This window comes from Entelurus aequoreus, linkage group LG19, assembly GCF_033978785.1.
Source record: "Entelurus aequoreus isolate RoL-2023_Sb linkage group LG19, RoL_Eaeq_v1.1, whole genome shotgun sequence".
Classification (NCBI taxonomy): domain Eukaryota; kingdom Metazoa; phylum Chordata; class Actinopteri; order Syngnathiformes; family Syngnathidae; genus Entelurus; species Entelurus aequoreus.
This window is the reverse complement of record NC_084749.1, coordinates 47,768,779-47,792,762: the sequence shown is the minus strand read 5'-3', so window position 1 is coordinate 47,792,762 and position 23,984 is coordinate 47,768,779. Positions and strand designations below refer to the sequence as shown.

Sequence of the window (23,984 nt, the reverse complement as noted above, 5' to 3'; positions counted from 1 at the left end):
GAAAGTATAAATGACGACAAAAAAAGGTAGAATACTACTAGCCAACAACATTAGGATTTGTACATTTTCTGAATGTGCTTCCTTTTATTTGTAAACAAAAAAAAAAACAATCCGAATTCGTCTTTATTTTTAAGTTATCGTGTCGTGATTTTACCAGTCCGGCCCATTTGAGAGTAGATTTTTCTCCATTTGACACTCCTAGGTTATACATTTATATTCATATATATTCACTGCTAGAAACTAAACGCTGCTATAACTGCAATTTGACCCTCAAAGAAAATGAGTTTGACACCCGGGCTCGGGTTTTTAATTATATTCAATTGCTGCATAAAGTTGAAAAGTATTTCCCAAGTTTTGACTTGAACTTGGCCTGTTGTCATTCCCAGACCAGCAGTTGAGTAGTCCTGGCCTAAACACACTCCAATGGCCTTTCGCCACGTATAAACAAAGTACAAAAGTAATAGCCACAAACCACGCCCCTATGGCATTGCCAGAAAGAATGTAAATACATTTGTCTTATTTTTATTGTTTTTAAGGAGAGTATGACAAAAATGTAGCGGTTCACTGTGGCCCGGTCCGGAGTCGCGATTGGCCGTGAACCGCGCATGCCGTTAACGACGGAGCTTTATAAAGCTGTCAGCATTCAATGAGCCGAGATGATAAACGGAACTTGCCGCTGACGTGATGGTTGGCGGGGGTGTGGGGCGCGCGGGGGCCTGGAGCCACCTAGAACACACAGGCCTGACGGCATGCTGGCGTGTCAGTGTGTGGTCCTATTCACTGGGACTGTGCGTGTGTGTGTGTGTGTGTGTGTGTGTGTGTGTGTGTGTGTGTGTGTGTGTGTGTGTGTGTGTGTGTGTGTGTGTGTGTGTGTGTGTGTGTGTGTGTGTGTGTGTGTGTGTTGTGCAGGTGCAGGGAAAAGAAGCAGGCAGTGCTGTCTCTCCCTTTCTCTTCCACGTTTGCACCGTTCAGGCGGCAGTGAAGATGGCCGACAGTTCCCGCAAGGTTGCGGGTTGCGCGACGCGGATGCATAATCGGAGTAACATCAGCAAAAGATTTGCTGTGAATAAAATGGAGTAGTGGTCCCCAAGCACCGGTCCGGGGACCGGCGCCGGTCTGTAAAATCAGCAACAGATTCTCTGTGAATAATGTAGAGCAGTGGTCCCCAAGGACCGGTCCGGGGACCGGCACGGGTCCGTAACACCAGCAAAAGATTCTCTGTGAATAATGTCGAGCGGCGGTCCCCGACCACCGGTCTGGGCACCAACACCAATCCGTAACACCAGCAACAGATTATCTGTGAATAATGTAGAGCAGCGGTCCCCAAGCACCGGTCCGGGGACCGGCAACGGTACGTAACACCAGCAAAAGATTGTCTGTGAATAAAGTAAAGCAGTGGTCCCCAAGCACCGGTCCGTAACACCGGCAAAAGATTCACTGTGAATAATGTCGAGCAGCGGTCCCCGACTACCGGCACCGGTCCGTAACACCGGCAAAAGATTCTCCGTGAATAATGTCGAGCAGCGGTCCCCGACCACCGGCACCGATCCGTAACACCGGCAAAAGATTCTCCGTGAGTAATGTCGAGCAGCGGTCCCCGACCACCGGCACCGGTCCGTAACACCGGCAAAAGATTCTCTGTGAATAATGTCGAGCAGCGGTCCCCGACCACCGGCACCGGTCCGTAACACCGGCAAAAGATTCTCTGTGAATAATGTCGAGCAGCGGTCCCCGACTACCGGCACCGGTCCGTAACACCGGCAAAAGATTCTGCGTGAATAATGTCGAGCAGCGGTCCCCGACCACCGGCACCGGTCCGTAACACCGGCAAAATATTCTCAGTGAATAATGTCGAGCAGCGGTCCCCGACCACCGGCACCGGTCCGTAACACCGGCAAAAGATTCTCTGTGAATAATGTCGAGCAGCGGTCCCCGACCACCGGCACCGGTCCGTAACACCGGCAAAATATTCTCTGTGAATAATGTCGAGCAGCGGTCCCCGACCACCGGCACCGGTCCGTAACACCGGCAAAAGATTATCTGTGAATAATGTCGAGCAGCGGTCCCTGACTACCGGCACCGGTCCGTAACACCGGCAAAAGATTCTGCGTGAATAATGTCGAGCAGCGGTCCCCGACCACCGGCACCGGTCCGTAACACCGGCAAAATATTCTCAGTGAATAATGTCGAGCAGCGGTCCCCGACCACCGGCACCGGTCCGTAACACCGGCAAAAGATTCTATGTGAATAATGTCGAGCAGCGGTCCCCGACCACCGGCACCGGTCCGTAACACCGGCAAAAGATTCTCTGTGAATAATGTCGAGCAGCGGTCCCCGATCACCGGCACCGATCCGTAACACCGGCAAAAGATTCTCTGTGAATAATGTCGAGCAGCGGTCCCCCGCCACCGGTCCGGGCACCGGCACCGGCCCGTAACACCAGCAACAGATTCTCTGTGAATAATGTCGAGCAGCGGTCCCCAAGCACCGGTCTGGACACCGGCACCGTTCCGTAGCACCAGCAAAATATTATCTGTGAATAATGTCGAGCAGCGGTCCCCTACCACCGGTCCGGGCACCATCACCGGTCCGTAACACCAGCAAAAGATTCTCTGTGAATAATGTCGAAAAGCAGTCCCCGACCACCGGTCCGGGCACCGGCACCAGTCCGTAACACCAGCAACAGATTCTCTGTGAATAAAGTCGAGCGGCGGTCCCCGACCACCGGTCCGGTAACCGGCACCGGTCCGTAACACCAGCAAAAGATTCTCTGTGAATAAAGTCGAGCGGCGGTCCCCGACCACCGGTCCGGAAACCGGCACCGGTCCGTAACACCAGCAAAAGATTATCTGTGAATAACGTCGAGCAGTGGTGCCCAAGCACCGGCGCCGGTCCGTAACACCAGCAAAAGATTCTCTGTGAATAATGTCGAGCAGCGGTCCCCGATCACCGGCACCGATCCGTAACACCGGCAAAAGATTCTCTGTGAATAATGTCGAGCAGCGGTCCCCGACCACCGGCACCGGTCGGTAACACCAGCAAAAGATTCTCTGTGAATAATGTCGAGCGTCGGTCCCCCGCCACAGGTCCGGGCACCGGCACCGGCCCGTAACACCAGCAACAGATTCTCTGTGAATAATCTAGAGCAGCGGTCCCCAAGCACCGGTCTGGGCACCGGCACCGTTCCGTAGCACCAGCAAAATATTATCTGTGAATAATGTCGAGCAGCGGTCCCCTACCACCGGTCCGGGCACCATCACCCGGTCCGGGCACTGGCACCGGTCCGTAACAAAGACTTAATTTAGAGTTATTTGGACACTAGGGGAACACATTCTAAGTAACAAAGACTTAATTTAGAGTTATAAGGACACTAGGGGAACATATTCTAAAAAACAATTACTTAATTTAGAGTTAACACCAGCAAAAGATTATCTGTTAATAATGTCAAGCAGCGGTCCCCGACCACCGGTCCGGGCACCGGCACCGGTCCGTAACACCAGCAAAAGATTCTCTGTGAATAATGTCAAAAAGCAGTCCCCGACCACCGGTCCGGGCACCGGCACCAGTCCGTAACACCAGCAACAGATTTTCTGTGAATAAAGTCGAGCGGCGGTCCCCGACTACCGGTCCGGTAACCGGCACCGGTCCGTAACACCAGCAAAAGATTATCTGTGAATAATGTCGAGCAGTGGTCCCCAAGCACCGGCGCCGGTCCGTAACACCAGCAAAAGATTCTCTGTGAATAATGTCGAGCAGGGGTCCCCGACCACCGGTCCGGGCACCGGCGCCGGTCCGTAAAACCAGCAAAAGTTTCTCTGTGAATAATGCCGAGCGACGGTCCCCGATCACCGGTCCGTGTACCGGCGCCGGTCCGTAACACCAGCAAAACATTCTCTGTGAATGATGTCGAGTGACGGTCCCCGATCACCGGTCCGGGAACCGGCACCAGTCCGTAACACCAGCAAAAGATTATCTGTGAATAATACCGAGCAATGGTCCCCGACCACCGGTCCGGGCACCGGCGCCGGTCCGTAACACCGGCAAAAGTTTCTCTGTGAATAATGCCGAGCGACGGTCCCCGATCACCGGTCCGTGTACCGGCGCCGGTCCGTAACACCAGCAAAATATTCTCTGTGAATGATGTCGAGTGGCGGTCCCCGACCACCGGTCCGGGAACCGGCACCAGTCCGTAACACCAGCAAAAGATTCTCTGTGAATAATACCGAGCGATGGTCCCCGACCACCGGTCCCGGCACCGGCGCCGGTCCGTAACACCAACAAAAGATTCTCTGTGAATAAAGTCGAGCGGCGGTCCCCGACCACCGGTCCGGGAACCGGCACCGGTCCGTAACACCAGCAAAAGATTATCTGTGAATAATGTCGAGCGGCGGTCCCCGACCACCGGTCCAGGAACCAGCACCAGTCCGTAACACCAGCAAAAGATTCTCTGTGAATAATGCCGAGCGACGGTCCCCGACCACCGGTCCGGGCACCGGTCCGGGCACCGGCGCCGGTCTGTAACACCAGCAAAAGATTATTTGTGAATAAAGTCGAGCGGCGGTCCCCGACCACCGGTCCGGGAACCGGCGCCGGTCCGTAACACCAGCAACAGATTCTCTGTGAATAATGTAGAGCAGTGGTCCCAAAGCACCAGTCCGGGCACTGGCACCAGTTTGTAACACCAGCAAAAGATTATTTGTGAATAATGTCGAGCAGCGGTCCCCGACCACCGGTCCGGGCACTGGTACCGGTCCGTAACAAAGACTTAATTTAGAGTTATTTGGACACTAGGGGAACACATTCTAAGTAACAAAGACTTAATTTAGAGATATAAGGACACTAGGGTAACATATTGTAAAAAACAACGACTTAGATTAGAGTTATTTGGATACTAAGGGAACATATTCTAAGTAACAAGGACTTAGTTTAGAGTTATTTGGACACTAGGGGAACATATTCTAAGTAAAAAAGACTTAATTTAGAGTTATTTGGACACTAGGGGAACATATTCTAAGTAAAAAATACTTAATTTAGAGTTATTTGGACACTAGATGAACATATTCGAAGTAAAAAAGACTTAATTTAGAGTTATTTGGACACTAGGGGAACATATTCTAAGTAACAAAGACTTAATTTAGAGTTATTTGGACACTAGGGGAACATATTCTAAGTAAAAAAGACTTAATTTAGAGTTATTTGGACACTAGATGAACATATTCGAAGTAGAAAAGACTTAATTTAGAGTTATTTGGACACTAGGGGAACATATTCTAAGTAACAAAGACTTAATTTAGAGTTATTTGGACACTAAGGGAACATATTCTAAGTAACAAAGACTTAGTTTAGAGTTATTTGGACACTAGAGGAACATATTCTGAGTAAAAAAGACTTAATTTAGAGTTATTTGGACACTAGAGGAACATATTCTAAGTAACAAAGACTTAATTTAGAGTTATTTGGACACTAGAGGAACATATTCTAAGTAACAAAGACTTAATTTAGAGTTATTTGGACACTAGAGGAACATATTCCAAGTAAAAAATACTTAATTTAGAGTTATTTGGACACTTGAGGAACATATTCTAAGTAACAAAGACTTAATTTAGAGTTATTTGGACACTAGAGGAACATATTCTAAGTAAAAAGGACTTAATTTAGAGTTATTTGGACACTAGGGGAACATATTCTAAGCAACAAAGACTTAATTTAGAGTTATTTGGACACTAGAGGAACATATTCTAAGTAAAAAATACCTTATTTAGAGTTATTTGGACACTAGGGGAACATATTCTAAGTAACAAAGATTTAATTTAGAGTTATTTGGACACTAGGGGAACATATTCTAAGTAACAAAGACTTAGTTTAGAGTTATTTGGACACTAGGGGAACATATTCTAAGTAAAAAAGATTTAATTTAGAGTTATTTGGACAGTAGGGGAACATATTCTATGTAAAAAAAGACTTAATTTAGAGTTATTTGGACACTAGAGGAACATATTCTAAGTAAAAAAGACCGTATTTAGAGTTATTTGGACACTAGGGGAACATATTCTAAGTAACAAAGACTTAGTTTAGAGTTATTTGGACACTAGGGGAACATATTCTAAGTAAAAAAGACTTAATTTAGAGTTATTTGGACACCAGATGAACATATTCTAAGTAAAAAAGACTTAATTTAGAGTTATTTGGACACTAAGGGAACATATTCTAAGTAACAAAGACTTAATTTAGAGTTATTTGGACACTAGGGGAACATATTCTAAGTAAAAAAGACTTAATTTAGAGTTATTTGGACACTAGATGAACATATTCTAAGTAAAAAAGACTTAATTTAGAGTTATTTGGACACTAGAGGAACATATTCTAAGTAACAAAGACTTAATTTAGAGTTATTTGGACACTAGAGGAACATATTCTAAATAAAAAAGACCTCATTTAGAGTTATTTGGACACTAGGGGAACATATTCTAAGTAACAAAGATTTAATTTAGAGTTATTTGGACACTAAGGGAACATATTCTAAGTAACAAAGACTTAGTTTAGAGTTATTTGTACACTAGAGGAACATATTCTAAGTAAAAAAGACCTTATTTAGAGTTATTTGGACACTAGGGGAACATATTCTAAGTAACAAAGATTTAATTTAGAGTTATTTGGACACTAGGGGAACATATTCTAAGTAACAAGGACTTAGTTTAGAGTTATTTGGACACTAGGGGGAGTCACGTCATGACATTGCTGTTTTACAAGCAGACGAGCATGTTCAGCGGCGCACAATCACAGAGTACTTACAAGCAGACACAGAGTGGAGACAGAAAAGTGAGAACGGATGTATTTTGGTGTAAAAACTATAGATAAATGTAAAGTCATGTCAGCAGACTAATTAGGAGTCTTTGTTTGTTTACTGACTACTAAAATACAAGTTGTCTTGTATGTTCACTATTTTATTTAAGGACTTAACTGCAATAATAAACATGTTTAATGTACCCTAAGATTTTTTTGTTAAAATAAAGCCAATAATGCCATTTTTTTGTGGTCCCCTTTTTTTTTAGAAAAGTACCGGAAAGTACCGATACCAAAATATTGGTATCGTTACAACACTAGTTGCATATAATAATTGTGCTGAAGGTAGAAAATACACATCTCCTTTAGCCTGGTAAGTTAAAGTCCTGGTGTTATTGCACATAGTCCTATTACACAAGTAGTTAGCAATAATAGATGTATTTATGCGTGGAAAATTGGACCAAAAATATCACATTATTGTATGTATGTGTGTAATATCGCACACGATATGAATACATATATTTTAGAATGGAAATAGAAATCCACAGAAATATATTGGCACTAATGGCAAGTATTTCTAGCTTGATTACATATCCAGGCTTTTGTCGTTGATTGTGATGCATCACCTATAACCCATCAGAGACAAAAGCCCAACAAAAGCCTACTACTGGCAAAAAAACGAGTGGAAAAACAAAAGTCTATGGGGAGCTTTTTTTTTGCAATGGGAAAAGACCGGGGGCTCGCACTAATTAATGTAACGTTATGGTGAGTTTTTTTCATGAATGCATTTTCCATGCACTTATTTGCTATATTTATCTTGAAGGCCTGTCCGTGAGAAATAAAGCCTACATTAAACCCCTGATGTAGAGAATTAAATAGTATATGATTGCTCTCCTGATTTATTATCAATTGAGACCAACAATAACAGTTCATGGAGGTCTACAATTATAGTTTTCATTTAGGTGCATGCTGATAAAAAAAAAAGCTCTTTTGAAAGCGATCCAGAAGCAAGCCTGAATAACCACACACCATGGCGGGTTATCGTGTGTAACATCTGGGTTTTTGTTTTTTTGTTTTTTTCCACCCCCAGGCGAAAAAGGCAGAGGCGCGCTTACCACCTGTTGCAGTCCAAATATCCTCGGGCGCCAAAGACACGCTCAGCACGCGAGCACCGGAAGTGGTGGTCAGACCCGGATGGGGTGCTGGAAGGAGACAAAAACCAACCTTTTACCTCCCTTCACTTCTCATACGATGTTTTATGCGCATTTAGAAAGATAAACGACATGTTCACGGAATGATAAAGTTATGGACATTAGTTTAGACTATCGATATAGTGACTTTAATAAGGGGGGAATAAATCAAACCTAAACAGTGGTGCATTCAGGCACCTTCCATAGCATTGGAAGACAAAATGTTATAGTTTGTTACAAGGCTCTATAAAGGTTGTTTTACATTTTTTCCAACCCGAAAATATTTTATGCACATTTAGAAAGATAAACAACATGTTCGCCGAATGATAAAGTTATGGAAATTAGTGTAGACTATCGATATAGTGACTTTAATAAGGAGGAAGTAAATCAAACCTAAACAGTGGTGCATTCAGGCACCCTCGGAGGATTAGGAGACAAAATGTTATCGTTTGTTACAAGGCTCTATAAAGGATGTTTTACATTTTTTCCAACCCGAAAATATTTTATGCGCATTTAGGAAGATAAACAACATGTTCACCGAATGATAAAGTTATGGACATTAGTTTAGACTATCGATATAGGGACTTTAATAAGGGGGGACTAAATCAAACCTAAACAGTGGTGCATTCAGGCACCTTCAATAGCATTGGAAGAGAAAATGTTATCGTTTGTTATATGGGTCTATAAAGGTTGTTTTACATTTTTTCCAACCCGAAAATATTTTATGCACATTTAGGAAGATAAACAACATGTTCACCGAATGATAAAGTTATGGAAATTAGTGTAGACTATCGATATAGTGACTTTACTAAGGAGGAAGTAAATCAAACCTAAACAGTGGTGCATTCAGGCACCCTCGGAGGATTAGGAGACAAAATGTTATCGATTGTTACAAGGCTCTATAAAGGTTGTTTTACATGTTTTCCAACCCGAAAATATTGTATGCGCATTTAGGAAGATAAACAACATGTTCACCGAATGATAAAGTTATGGACATTAGTTTAGCCTATCGATATAGTGACTTTAATAAGGGGGGAATAAATCAAACCTAAACAGTGGTGCATTCAGGCACCTTCCATAGCATTGGAAGACAAAATGTTATCGTTTGTTATATGGGTCTATAAAGGTTGTTTTACATTTTTTCCAACCCGAAAATATTTTATGCGCATTTAGGAAGATAAACAACATGTTCACAGAATGATAAAGTTATGGAAATTAGTGTAGACTATCGATATAGTGACTTTACTAAGGAGGAAGTAAATCGAACCTAAACAGTGGTGCATTCAGGCACCCTCTGAGGATTAGGAGACAAAATGTTATCGTTTGTTACAAGGCTCTATAAAGGTTGTTTTACATTTTTTCCAACACGAAAATATTTTATGCACATTTAGGAAGATAAACAACATGTTCACGGAATGATAAAGTTATGGAAATTAGTTTAGACTATCGATATAGTGACTTTAATAAGGGGGGATTAAATCAAACCTAAACAGTGGTGCATTCAGGCACCTTCCATAGCATTGGAAGACAAAATGTTATCGTTTGTTACAAGGCTCTATAAAGGTTGTTTTACATTTTTTCCAACACGAAAATATTTTATGCGCATTTAGGAAGATAAACAACATGTTCACCGAATGATAAAGTTATGGAAATTAGTGTAGACTATCGATATAGTGACTTTACTAAGGAGGAAGTAAATCAAACCTAAACAGTGGTGCATTCAGGCACCCTCAGAGGATTAGGAGACAAAATGTTGTCGTTTGTTACAAGGCTCTATAAAGGTTGTTTTACATTTTTTCCAACCCGAAAATATTTTATGCGCATTTAGGAAGATAAACAACATGTTCGCCGAATGATAAAGTTATGGACATTAGTTTAGACTATCGATATAGTGACTTTAATAAGGGGGGAATAAATCAAACCTAAACAGTGGTGCATTCAGGCACCTTCCATAGCATTGGAAGACAAAATGTTATTGTTTGTTACAAGGCTCTATAAAGGTTGTTTTACATTTTTTCCAACCCGACAATATTTTATGCACATTTAGAAAGATAAACAACATGTTCACCGAATGATAAAGTTATGGAAATTATTGGAGACTATCGATATAGTGACTTTACTAAGGAGGAAGTAAATCAAACCTAAACAGTGGTGCATTCAGGCACCCTCGGAAGATTAGGAGACAAAATGTTATCGATTGTTATAAGGGTCTATAAAGGTTGTTTTACATGTTTTCCAACCCGGAAATATTTTATGCACATTTAGGAAGATAAACAACATGTTCGCCGAATGATAAAGTTATGGAAATTAGTGTAGACTATCGATATAGTGACTTTAATAAGGAAGAAGTAAATCAAACCTAAACAGTGGTGCATTCAGGCACCCTCGGAGGACTAGGAGACAAAATGTTATCGTTTGTTACAAGGCTCTATAAAGGTTGTTTTACATTTTTTCCAACCCGAAAATATTTTATGCACATTTAGGCAGATAAACAACATGTTCGCCGAATGATAAAGTTATGGACATTAGTTTAGATTATCGATATAGTGACTTTAATAAGGGGGGAATAAATCAAACCTAAACAGTGGTGCATTCAGGCACCCCCCGGAGCATTGGAAGACAAAATGTTATCGTTTGTTATAAGGGTGTATAAAAGTTGTTTTCCAACCCGAAAATATTTTATGCGCATTTAGAAAGATAAACAACATGTTCGCCGAATGATAAAGTTATGGACATTAGTTTATCCTATCGATATAGTGACTTTACTAAGGAGGAAGTAAATCAAACCTAAACAGTGGTGCATTCAGGCACCCTCGGAACATTAGGAGACAAAACGTTATCGTTTTTTACAAGGGTCTATAAAGGTTGTTTTCATGTTTTCCAACCCAAAAATATTTTATGCACATTTAGAAAGATAAACAACATGTTCGCCGAACATTATGGACATTAGTGTAGACCATAGTGACTTTACTAAGGGGGGAATAAATTAAACCTAAACAGTGGTGCATTCAGGCACCCTCCATAGCATTGCAAGACACAATGTTATTGTTTGTTTCAAGGGTCTATAAAGGTTGTTTTACATGTTTTCCAACCCGAAAATATTTTATGCGCATTTAGGAAGATAAACGACATGTTCGTCGAACATTATGGACATTAGTGTAGACCATAGTGACTTAACCAAGGGGGGAATAAATCAAACCTAAACAGTGGTGCATTCAGGCACCCTCGGAGCATTAGAAGACAAAACTTTATCGTTTGTTATAAGGGTCTATAAAGGTTGTCTTAATGTTTTCCAACCCGAAAATATTTTATCTGCATTTAGGAAGATAAACAACATGTTCACAGAATGATAAAGTTATGGGCATTAGTTTAGCCTATTGATATCGTGACTTTACTACAGAGGAAGTAAATCAAACCTAAACAGTGGTGCATTCAGGCACCCTCGGAGCATTAGGAGACAAAATGTTAGCGTATGTTACAAGGGTCTATAAACGTTGTTTTACATGTTTTCCAACTTGAAAATATTTGATGTGCATTTAGGAAGATATACAACATGTTTGCCGAATGATATAAAGTTGGGGGACATTAGTGTAGCCTATCGATATAGTGACTTTACTACGGATGAAGTAAATCAAACCTAAACAGTGGTGCATTCAGGCACCCTCGGAGCATTAGGAGACATTTTTTTGTATCGTTTTTTATAAGGATCTATAAAGGTTGTTTTCATGTTTCCCAACCCGAAAACATTTAGATAAACAACATGTTTGTCGAATGATAAAGTTGGGGGCATTAGTTTAGCCATTCGATATAGTGACTTTACTACGGAGGAAGTAAATCAAACCTAAACAGTGGTGCATTCAGGCACCCTCGGAGCATTCGGAGACAAAATGTAATCGTTTGTTATAAGGGTGTATAAAAGTTGTTTTCCAACCCGAAAATATTTTATGCGCATTTAGAAAGATAAACAACATGTTCGCTGAATGATAAAGTTATGGACATTAGTTTAGCCTATCGATATAGTGACTTTAATAAGGGGGAATAAATCAAACCTAAACAGTGGTGCATTCAGGCACCTTCCATGGCATTGGAAGACAAAATGTTATAGTTTGCTATAAGGGTCTATAAAGGTTGTTTTCGTGTTTTGCAACCCGAAATTATTTTATGCACATTTAGGAAGATAAACAACATGTTCGCTGAATGATAAAGTTATGGACGTTAGTTTAGCCTATCGATATAGTGACTTTAATAAGGAGGAAGTAAATCAAACCTAAACAGTGGTGCATTCAGGCACCTTCCGGAGCATTGAAAGAGAAAATGTTATCGTTTGTTACAAGGGTCTATAAAGGTTGTTTTCATGTTTTCCAACCCGAAAGCATTTTATGCGCATTTAGGAAGATGAACAACATGTTCGTCGAATTATACAATTATGGACATTAGTTTAATATCGATATAGTGACTTTACTGAGGAAGTAAATCAAACCTAGACAGTGGTGCATTCAGGCACCCTCCGGGCATTGAAATAGACCATTTTATCGTTTGTTAAAAGGGTCTATAAAGGGTGTTTTCATGATTTCCAACCTGAAAGCATTTTATGCGCATTTAGGAAGATAAACAACATGTTCGCCGAATGATAAAGTTATGGACATTAGTGTAGACTATCGATATAGTGACTTTAATAAGGAGGAAGTAAATCAAACCTAAACAGTGGTGCATTCAGGCACCCTCGGAGCATTAGGAGACAAAACGTTATCGTTTGTTACAAGGGTCTATAAAGGGTGTTTTCATGTTTTCCAACCCGAAAGCATTTTATGCGCATTTAGGAAGATGAACAACATGTTCGTCGAATTATAAAATTATGGACATTAGTTTAATATCGATATAGTGACTTTACTAAGGAGGAAGTAAATCAAACCTAAACAGTGGTGCATTCAGGCACCTTCCGGGGCATTGAAAGAGAACATTTTATCGTTTGTTAAAAGGGTCTATAAAGGGTGTTTTCATGATTTCCAACCTGAAAGCATTTTATGCGCATTTAGGAAGATAAACAACATGTTCGCCGAATGATAAAGTTATGGACATTAGTTTAGCCTATCAATATAGTGACTTTAATAAGGAAGAAGTAAATCAAACCTAAACAGTGGTGCATTCAGGCACCCTCGGAGCATTAGGAGACAAAATGTTAGCGTTTGTTACAAGGGTCTATAAATGTTGTTTTACATGTTTTCCAACTTGAAAATATTTTATGCGCATTTAGGAAGATAAACAAAATGTTCACCGAATGATAAAGTTATGGACATTAGTGTAGACTATCGATATAGTGACTTTAATAAGGATGAAGTAAATCAAACCTAAACAGTGGTGCATTCAGGCACCCTCGGAGCATTAGGAGACAAAACGTTATCGTTTGTTACAAGGGTCTATAAAGGGTGTTTTCATGTTTTCCAACCCGAAAGCATTTTATGCGCATTTAGGAAGATGAACAACATGTTCGTCGAATTATAAAATTATGGACATTAGTTTAATATCGATATAGTGACTTTACTAAGGAGGAAGTAAATCAAACCTAAACAGTGGTGCATTCAGGCACCTTCCGGGGCATTGAAAGAGAACATTTTATCGTTTGTTAAAAGGGTCTATAAAGGGTGTTTTCATGATTTCCAACCTGAAAGCATTTTATGCGCATTTAGGAAGATAAACAACATGTTCGCCGAATGATAAAGTTATGGACATTAGTTTAGCCTATCAATATAGTGACTTTAATAAGGAAGAAGTAAATCAAACCTAAACAGTGGTGCATTCAGGCACCCTCGGAGCATTAGGAGACAAAATGTTAGCGTTTGTTACAAGGGTCTATAAATGTTGTTTTACATGTTTTCCAACTTGAAAATATTTTATGCGCATTTAGGAAGATAAACAAAATGTTCACCGAATGATAAAGTTATGGACATTAGTGTAGACTATCGATATAGTGACTTTAATAAGGAGGAAGTAAATCAAACCTAAACAGTGGTGCATTCAGGCACCTTCCGGAGCATTGAAAGAGAAAATGTTATCGTTTGTTACAAGGGTCTATAAAGGTTGTTTTCATGTTTTCCAACCCGAAAGTATTTTATGCGCATTTAGGAAGATGAACAATATGTTCGTCGAATTATAAAATTATGGACATTAGTTTAATATCGATATAGTGACTTTACTAAGGAGGAAGTAAATCAAACCTAAACAGTGGTGCATTCAGGTACCCTCGGAGCAGTAGGAGACAAAACGTTATCGTTTGTTACAAGGGTCTATAAAGGTTGTTTGACTTTTTTTTTTTTTCCCAACTCAAAAACATTTCCAAAATACTGCGCGTTTTATCCCCCACTGGGAATATTGTAAATTACTTAATCAAAAACGATCACGCGTGACAGCCTCTCGTAATGACACTTGAACCGGCATCTTTCATCTTTTTTTTTTTATTATTTTTTTTTTACGATGACAAAATAATGTATTTGTTCCCCGGGGCCCCTCTATACATAAGCAGGTACATACGGACAAAGACAGGGTGGGGGAAAAGGCAAACACGTTTTATTACGTTGTTGTTTTTTTTGCACGTAAAATGTGTATCGCGGTAATCGTCTCGGATCAATAAATAATGGAGCAATGCCGACTATCATTTGACCTCTTGTAGGCCCGACTGGGACACAGACACGCATTGAGGGGCCTCTTCAAATATTCATCATGCCGGTTAATGTGAGCTGTGGCCCCCGGGGACCTGCAGCACTACAACGGCCCCTAATCTTAATCTACCTCGCCGTGCGCGCACACACACATATTCAGACACGCGTGCACGCGCGCGCGCGCACCAAACCAGATTTAAAACCGTTAGTAATTCAAAGCGAGCTGTTAGCTCATTTTAGGGATTATTCCCCCCCCCCCCACCCCATTTTATTGCTGGCTCTAAAACACTTTTTTTATTTTATTGAAGAGGTTTTGTAAATTACTGAGAGTTTGATTTTTTTTTTAAAACATACAATTTTTACTAAATAACAGGATGGAAATAATGAAAAAAAAAATATCAAAAAGCTTGTATAAATTCACCACGTATAAAGTTTTTCAATCATTTAAATTGTGATAATATTAAAAATTAAAACAAATAAAATTTCGTTAAAATGGTGAAAAAGTGACTCCTATTTTTGACCATTTTAATGAGATTTTATTTGTTTTATTTGAGTCAAAACGAACTGCAAAAAGTCACGGCCTTAATTAATTAGTTTCATAGTTTGAAATGAATCCGTGAAATTAAATAACTTTTTGTACTTTAAATAAATAAGTGACGCTGGTCATAACGATGGCAATCGCATTATTGACAATTAAACTGATGGCATTTAATAACACTAATTATAATAATAAACAGTGACATGACATTTTATTAAAATGATTGTTCCTATAACTGGCATCAAGTTTATTTTTAGAAGAGGAGCCACGTTTTTTTTTTTGTGCGTGTTTTGTTGGATTTATCTTCCCAACAAACTTGATGAGGGGTTTTACATTCACAGCATAAAGCACGAAATTATGATTATTATTATGACTAATATTAGTCAGCACTATATAGTGAGAACTCAACATGTGACACACACACACACACACACACACACTGCAGACACGTCCAATTAAAAAAAATCAAACAAACCATTTCAAGTATCCAAATTTCCAAAATTTATTCTTTTCAAACTGCATATTGAAAAAAAAAATATATACTCAGTTGAAATTGTAGCTGTTATAAGGATGGTATTAGTTTCAGTATGTACATGGAGTGGTTGGCTTCTGCGTACAGGCCAGAGTATTCTCTTTTTTTTTGTTTGTTTGTTTTTTTGTTTTTAAATACAACTACGGAAATGAATGATGAGCTAAAAACATAAAATATCACAGTAAATATACAGGAATTGTACAAATCAATAAGAAAAATAAAGAGCACAAGCGCCATACCTCAAACGGATGAAAAGTGGGAGACGGGGGAATATAAATTAACTTTTTTTTTTTATGATGTATGAGCGGGTGTGGGGTTGGAGGGGGGGGGGGGAGTATTATTACATTTTTTTTTTTTTTAGTTATTGACCTTAATTTAAAAAGAAGAAAAAAAAACAGTATTACCTGTTTCGTTTTTATGTCCCTTTTTCTTTCCCATGTAAATGAGCAATTGTTCAGTTTCGGCCAAACTGGCTTTGTTATATGAAGTTATATAATAAAAAAAATAAGGGGGAGATAAAAAAAAAAAATGTATTAAAAAAACGATGCAACCTCTTGATGGTTAATTAAGTCATCTGATTGTAATGTTTTTGTTTTTTTTGTTGATAAATACTGTACAAAAAAAAAAAAAAAAAAAAAAAAGGTGATTGCAATAATAAAACATTTTGATTGCGACTCCCACTTTCTCGTCTGGCAAACTTCATCCAGCAGTGCAGAGGTGAAGATCTTCCTCTACAGCTTCCTTTAAAGAAATGAAAAGGGAGGGGGGGGAAAAAATTGGTCCTTTTTTCCTTTTTTTTTGCAGGTGACTTTTATACAACTTTTCCCCCTGCAACCCCCATTTTTTTCTGTACAAAAATAGTCCAAAGTTAAGTAGTCCACTGTTTTATATATATATATATATATATATATATGTGTATATAAAAGTTTCCGTTTTTTTTTTTTTTCTTACATGTGTGTTAATGGCAGCGTGCCGTTGATCGTCGTCCCGGGCACGGTGCTCTGGTAGTGGCCGGACATGTGTAGCCTGGTCTGGGCCGTCTGCTCGCTGACCTCCGCCCCGGGCAGGTACATGCTGATCATGTCCCTCAGGTCCCCGCTCTGGCAGCCCGGCGCGCCCCGGTGCAAAGAGGAGGAGGAGGACGAGGTGACGATCGGCGGACTGGAGCTGCTCGACTCGGACTTGACTCCGGAGGCGGGCCCCATGGAGCCCAGCGCCGTCATGCCGCCGGGCGTGCCCTGCTGCGAGTAGGACATGGAGTAGGTCGGGGAGCCGTTCATGTAGCCCTGCGTGGTCATGCTGTTGTACTGCTGGAGGGCGCTCATGTCGTAGCGGTGCATGGGCTGCATCTGGCCCGGGTTGTGCGCGCTCAGCCCCGGGTGCTGGTAGCTCAGCTGCTCCTGCATCATCCCGTAGCCGCCGTTGGTCCAGCCGTTCATGTGCGCCGCGTAGCTGTCCATACGCTGGGCGACACCACCTCCGCCTAGCCCGGCCCCGACTCCACCGACCCCGGCGCCCATGCCGTTCCCACCGGGGCCCAGGAGCCCGCCCGGTAAGGTGTACTTGTCCTTCTTCATGAGGGTCTTGGTCTTCCGCCGGGGCCGGTACTTGTAGTCGGGGTGCTCCTTCATATGCAAGGCCCGCAGCCGCTTGGCCTCGTCGATAAACGGCCGCTTCTCGCTCTCCGAGAGAAGTTTCCACTCCGCGCCGAGGCGCTTGCTTATCTCCGAGTTGTGCATTTTGGGGTTCTCCTGCGCCATCTTCCGCCTCTGGCCCCGGGACCACACCATGAAGGCGTTCATGGGTCTCTTCACCCGCTCCGGGCTGTTTTTCTGGTTGGCGCCGGTTCCGGGCGTGTTGGGGTTGCCCGGACCCCCCGCGTTGGTCTGGGGCGCGGGGGGCTTCAAATCGGTCTCCATCATGTTATACATCAGGAAAAAACTTTTTTTTTTCTTTTTTTTTTTTTTCCTTTTTTTCACCGAACAGGTGAAAGTCCAAACAAGTTACCTGGAACTCTAAAAAGTTTGTCCTTTTTGGCACCCCTCAAAAAAAAAAAAAAAAAAACAAGCCTGGAAGCCGCCACACACACACACACACACTCACACACACACACTCTCTCACACACACTTATCCCGTCTCCCTCGCAGTGCTCGGTTAGTGTCCACAAAAACTTCTTCCCTCCGTCGCCAAAAAAGAGAAAACTTGCACTTTTTTTTTTTTTTTTTTTTTTCTTCCCACCTCTTTCCCGCGTGTGTACGCCTGACAAGTCCGGGTAGTTTTGGAACAAGTTAATAGACGACCATTCAAGTGACGCGGCTGTCAGCAAATAAATGGCCTCGACCTGGCCAATCAGAGACGACTTGCTCACCCTGACACGCCAATGGGAAGCTGTGATTAGCATAAAGGGGCGTGGCCTGGCGGGCTGGGGGGAGAAACGCACTCACCCCTGAAGCTGCCTTGGATGAGCTCATGCAAACAGTACATACAAATACATGCTTTTTAAGGGATTTTGTTTAATTATTTGTGCAGAGTGCAATTATTTTTTTTTTAATGTATATTAATTAATTTTTTTAATTATTTTTTTTAAATAAATGGCTGTGATAATAATGTCAATGAGGGATTTCTAATCACTGCTATGTTGGAATTATTATTAATACTGATACTGTTGACGTTATTCATTTTTGTTTGGCTACTTTTGGATTGTTTTGTGTCATGTTTGTGTGTCCTCTCAATTGCTCTGTGTGAATGTTCCTGGGCCGGGTTTGGTTTTGGAATTGGAATTGTATGATTGTGATAATGGTGTGTGTTGTTTTGTTGGATTTATAAATAAAATAAAATAAAAAAATATTTTAAAAAAAAAGTAATACTATTTTTTTTAATTTTTTTTTACGTTTTTTAACTATGTAAAATCAGTACAACGTCATAATTTCTCCATGTGGGGTAAATACATAATTAAAAAAAAGTTATATGTTTAATAATACATAGACAGTTACAACATTATATCATTAAAACATCCTTGCAATAAATAAATAAAAAGTTTGAAAATAGTTTGTCAATGGCCTAAAACCACAGTCATTTAAACAAAAGTCACTATACAACCCTAACTTAGGACCTGCAGAAAGGGAGGCCTATTATTATTAATACTATTTTTTGGGGGGTTTTGTGTTGTATTTTTCAGTACAAGTTCATAATTTCTCCATGTGGGGTAAATACATTGTAAAAAAGTTATTTTTTTAATAATAAAACGAGAGTTTCAACACGTAATAAATATGTATTTTCATTAAAACATCCCTTGCAATAAATTAAAAAAGTTCAAAAATAATTGGTCAATGGCCTAAAACCACAGTCATTTCAACTATACAACCCCCCCAATAACATGACAAAACTTAAATAAACTGTGTTAGTTGACTCAAAGCATTGGATTGTTGTGCTGTGTGTGCAGAAAGGGGGGCCTATCATCATTAATACAATTTTTATTTTTTGTTGTTTTTTTAAACTTTTTTGTGACTATGTAAAATCAGTACTACTTCATAATTTCTCCATGTGGGGTGAATAAATGATAAAAAAGTTGTTTTTAATAATAAAACGAGTTATAACACGTAATAAATATGTATTTTCATTAAAACATCTCTTGAAATAATTCAAATAAAGTTTGAAAATAGTTTGTCAATGGCCTAAAACCACAGTCATTTCAACAAAAGTCACTATAAACCCCCACAATAACATGACAAAACTTAAATAAACTGTATTAGTTGACTCAAAGCGTTGGATTGTTGTGCTGTGTGTGCAGAGAAGGGGGGCCTATTATTATGAATACAATTTTTTTAGTTTTTTGTTGTATTTGTTACGTTTTTGTGACTATGTCAAATCAGTACAAGTTCATAATTTCTCCATGTGAGGTAAATAAATAATAAAAACGTTTTTTTTTTTTTTTAATAATAAAACGAGAGTTATAACACATAATAAATATGTATTTTCATTAAAACATCTCTTGAAATAATTCAAATAAAGTTTGAAAATAGTTTGTCAATGGCCTAAAACCACGGTCATTTCAACAAAAGCCACTATAAACCCCCTCAATAACACGACAAAACTTAAATAAACAGTGTTAGTTGACTCAAAGCGTTGGATTGTGCTGTGCTGTGTATGCAGAAAGGGGGGGCCTATTATTATTAATACTATTTTTTAGTTTTTTATTGTTTTTTTTTTACGTTTTTGTGACTATGTCAAATCAGTACAACTTCATAATTTCTCCATGTGGGGTAAATAAATAATACAAAAGTATTTTTTAATAATGAAATGAGTTATAGCACGTAATAAATATGTATTTTCATTAAAACATCCTTTGCAATAAATCAAAAAAGTTTAAAAATAGTTTGTCAATGGCCTAAAACCACAGTCATTTCAACAAAAGTCACTATAAACCCCCTCAATAACATGACAAAACTTAAAAAAACTGTGTTAGTTGACTCAAAGCGTTGGATTGTTGTGCTGTGTGTGCAGAAAGGGGGCCTATTATTATTAATACTATTGTTTTTTGTTGTTTTTTTTACGTTTTTGTGACTATGTCAAATCACTACAACTTCATAATTTCTCCATGTGGGGTGATTAAATAATAAAAAAAGGTATTTTTTTGAATAATAAAACGAGAGTTGTAACGCATAATAAATATGTATTTTCATTAAAACATCCTTTGCAATAAATCAAAAAAGTTTAAAAATAGTTTGTCAATGGCCTAAAACCACAGTCATTTCAACAAAAGTCACTATACAACCATAACTTAGGACCCCCCCCCCCCCCCCCTCAATAACATGACACAACTTAAATAAACTTTGTTAGTTGACTCAAAGCGTTGGATTGTTGTGCTGTGTGTGTGCAGAAAGGAGGGCCTATTATTATTAATACATTTTTTTTTTTTACGTTTAAAATCAGTACAATTTCATAATTTAAATAAATAATAACAAAATGTACTCATCCTACCTCCCCCAAGTTATTCTTTAATAATTAAACACGTAATAAATATGTATTTTCATTAAAACATCCCTTGCAATAAATCAAAAAAAGTTAAAAAATAGTTTGTCAATGGCCTAAAACCACGGTCCTTTCAACAAAAGCCTAACTTAGGACCCCTCCAATAACATGACAAAACTTAAATAAACTTTGTTAGTTGACTCAAAGCCTTGGATTGTTGTGCTGTGTGCGCAGAAAGGGGGGCGGGGGGGGCTGCTTGTTGCTTTTTTTTTTTTTTTTTTTTTTTTTTTTTTTTTTTTTTAGCGTTGAAAAGACTTAAAGGTAATCCAAGATGTGTCCCCCTTTTGTTATGGTCAAGTTGAATGCCGACACACACAGAGGGGCTCATCTCAGCACAAATAGTGTGTGTTGTGTCTGAAGAAAGACACAACTCCACTACACTGTGTTGTTGTTGTTGTTATTGTTGTTGCACACGACACTGCGGATAAATAAAAGTGAGGATTTTTTATTTTTTTATTTTAAGGTAAATAAAAAAAAGCAAAACTCATGCAATCAGCCAATTAACATTACATCCGATTCTATTTATGTTCCCTAAATCAAACCAAAACCGAAAGAAAATTACCAACAATTAATAAAGCACGTTTTCCTTTCAATAATTCACTCAGATGTTGTTGTTTTTTTGGGGGGTCCAAAACTTTTGCTGTGGTGGACGCACGGCGTCCTGCTGCGTGACACCAGTGCCGTCTACTGGCCGGAGAAGGAACTACAGGCAAAGTTGAATTTGTATTTTGCCAGAATTGTTTTTTAAGTCTGTAAAAAAAAAACTAAACACATGCAAAAACACACACATTTGAGTTATTAAAACAAATTTAAATAAATAAATAATCGTTGTTTTTCCCCCCCCTCCAATCAAATATAGACCCATGACAAATGTAGCCCTACTTCACAGATACACACCTGATTTAATTGAATTAAATAATATCTGCCCATTCCATCATAATTGCACATGAATAGATCAAGCCTTGTTGTGTGTTTCAGCCATTTGATACAGGCGCTCATTATGGCGACCTTGCATAAGACGCGCGTAAAAAAAAAAAAAAAAAAGCCCGCAAGAGTCTCCGTACATGCAAGCCGAAGCTGCATGGCCGCATTATAATGCAAGATTGAAAAAAAGGGTCCGCTCGGCTGCTATCTGCATATCTGCATGCCGTCTGAGTGTGTTCCCCGCTACCTCTAATCTGTTTAGGATAATAAAGGAACAGCGGGGACCCGCGGCTCCCTGAAAGCGGGGGCCCCCATGCAGCCTATAGGCCGGGGGATTTGGCCCCTGCATCCACAAGCAGACGAAATTAAAGCTGTTGTTTGACAAAACAAGGGGGAAAAAACTAACAAGCTACCGATGCTGGCTTTTTTTTAATGAACCCAAATAATATAAACATTGCGAATAAAATATGGAACATAATTGTCATGTTTAACATTTTGGCTTATAACCAATTTCATGGTAATAATATTAATATTGCTTCATTTAATACACAAAACACAAATGGTGCATGCATCATTTTTTTATGATTATTTATTTTTATGTTCATTATTTCATCAGGAAATTCAACACATTTTTAGAATAATCTTAATTATTGAGTCCAAACTGGAATAATAAATGGCATGTTTTTTTTGCCACCAGGGGCCGTAGCATGCAGTCAATACCCGAGTCAAAAACATCCACAATATTTTGGAGAATCATTTCCCCCCCTTTTTTAAAAGGAGCCACTAAAATTGCACTGACATTTATAGCAAGAAGAGTTTTTTTTATTTATTATTTTTTTAATTTTTTTTTTTTACCGCACCTCTAATTATAGTTGAGAAAACAAATTCAAGTGTTTTCTTTATGGTACGCGACACGCACTAATTGCATTATGGCACCTACAAAATAAAACACGCGTTTAAGATTAAATATGGATTGTAAAATAAATAAATAAATAATAACAACATCAAAATAGTGATGGCTAATATTATTTGTAGAAATAATGAAATGCATATGAAATGCATACAAATAGATGGCCATTTCATGTATTATAGTTAATTGTTCTTATTGTAACAAGTTATTATTGTTGTTATAATTATACTACTACTAATAATAATCCTTACATTTTTTTACCACTTGTCCCTTTCGGGGTCACGGGGGGAAGGGATGGGTGTGTGCTGGAGCTTATCTGAGCGGCATTCGGGCGGAAAGCGGGGTACACCCTGGACAAGTCGCCACCTCATTATAATAATAATAATAATAATAATAATAATAATTATCATTCCATCCATCCATTTCCTACCGCTTGTCCCTTTTGGGGTCACGGGGGAGGGGGGTCGGGGGTACTGGAGCCTATCTCAGCGGCACTCGGGCGGAAGGCGGGGTACACCCTGGACAAGTCGCCACCTCAGTGTAATAATAATAATAATAATAATTATTATTATTATTCCATCCGTCCATTTTCTACTGCTTGTCCCTTTCAGGGTCACGGGGGGAGGGGAGGGGGGTGCTGGAGCCTATCTCAGCAGCATTCGGGCGGAAGGCGGGGCACACCCTGGACAAGTCGCTATCTCATTATAATAATAATAATAATAATAATAATAATAATAGTTATTATTATTATTTTGGTGTTTTAACCGGCCCGTCAAGATTTGCGGCCGAAGCCACTGCAACACCCACAATGTTTTTGTACTATTTCTGTACTTGTTTTGATCATTATTATTTCTTGATTGTATGTAAATGTTGCATATTATAGATAAAAGTTTATAAAATTCAAAAAAACAAACAAACAAAAAAAACCCACCCACAACTGTGACACTCACACGCACACGCACACACACCAACACTACCACACACACTTCCACGCAAACACACGCACGATTCAACTTACACTTTGGGAGTGTTGCGTCTTCCTCTCGTCGTGATTGGCAGACAAAACGCGGGGGGGGAGAAAAAAAAATAAAAAAAAAAATTGTCTTTTCAAATCTCCTCCAGTCGTACCACCGGCCCACGGAGTCCACGCGTGTCCGCCCGCGGAGCTCCGCTCGCCCGCCGCCACGTCTCCGATCACCCGTGGCGCCCAACACATTTTTCCTTTTTTTTTTTTTTTTCCTCCGTCTTCACCCCCAAGTCCGACTTGTTTCCATCCGGCCGGCGGCGCCTGGTATCCGGCGTGCATATCCGCGCGGAGCCGGTGGCCTCCACGTCTGCTCACCGCGCGCCCTGCCAGAAGAAAAAGGCGTTTATGGCGGCGCACAAAGTGAAAAAGGGGCCGATTTAAAAAGGAGAAGAA

At 39.8% G+C, this 23,984-nt stretch overlaps 2 protein-coding genes across 4 annotated transcripts in view; both read right to left on the bottom strand.

Annotated features, from left to right (window-relative positions):
• The window catches only part of LOC133635425 (uncharacterized), a 418,448-nt gene extending 394,785 nt beyond the window's left edge, over positions 1-23,663 (bottom strand). Inside the window, exons 1-2 of one of the 3 annotated variants that reach the window (XM_062028616.1) lie at positions 23,583-23,653; positions 7,899-7,985 (exon numbers count right to left, since the gene is read on the bottom strand). The gene's annotated coding sequence lies outside the window, so the exon portion shown is untranslated. Of the gene's footprint in view, positions 1-7,898; positions 7,986-23,582 lie in introns of those variants that run through there. The other 2 variants (XM_062028617.1, XM_062028619.1) reach the window with 2 other exon arrangements.
• On the bottom strand, positions 15,599-18,801 carry sox2 (SRY-box transcription factor 2). Its single transcript, XM_062028615.1, has 2 exons — positions 16,651-18,801; positions 15,599-16,440 (listed from the first exon to the last, which is right to left on the bottom strand). Exons 1-2 carry the CDS (start codon positions 17,628-17,630, stop codon positions 16,431-16,433), a joined length of 990 nt encoding a protein of 329 aa, XP_061884599.1. The 5' UTR covers positions 17,631-18,801; the 3' UTR covers positions 15,599-16,430.
• Positions 23,664-23,984: the final 321 nt, after the last annotated feature.

Coding starts and splice junctions, on each gene's coding strand:
- sox2 (XM_062028615.1), bottom strand. CDS start 17,630: ATGTATAACATGATGGAGACCGATTTGAAGCCCCCCGCGCCCCAGACC.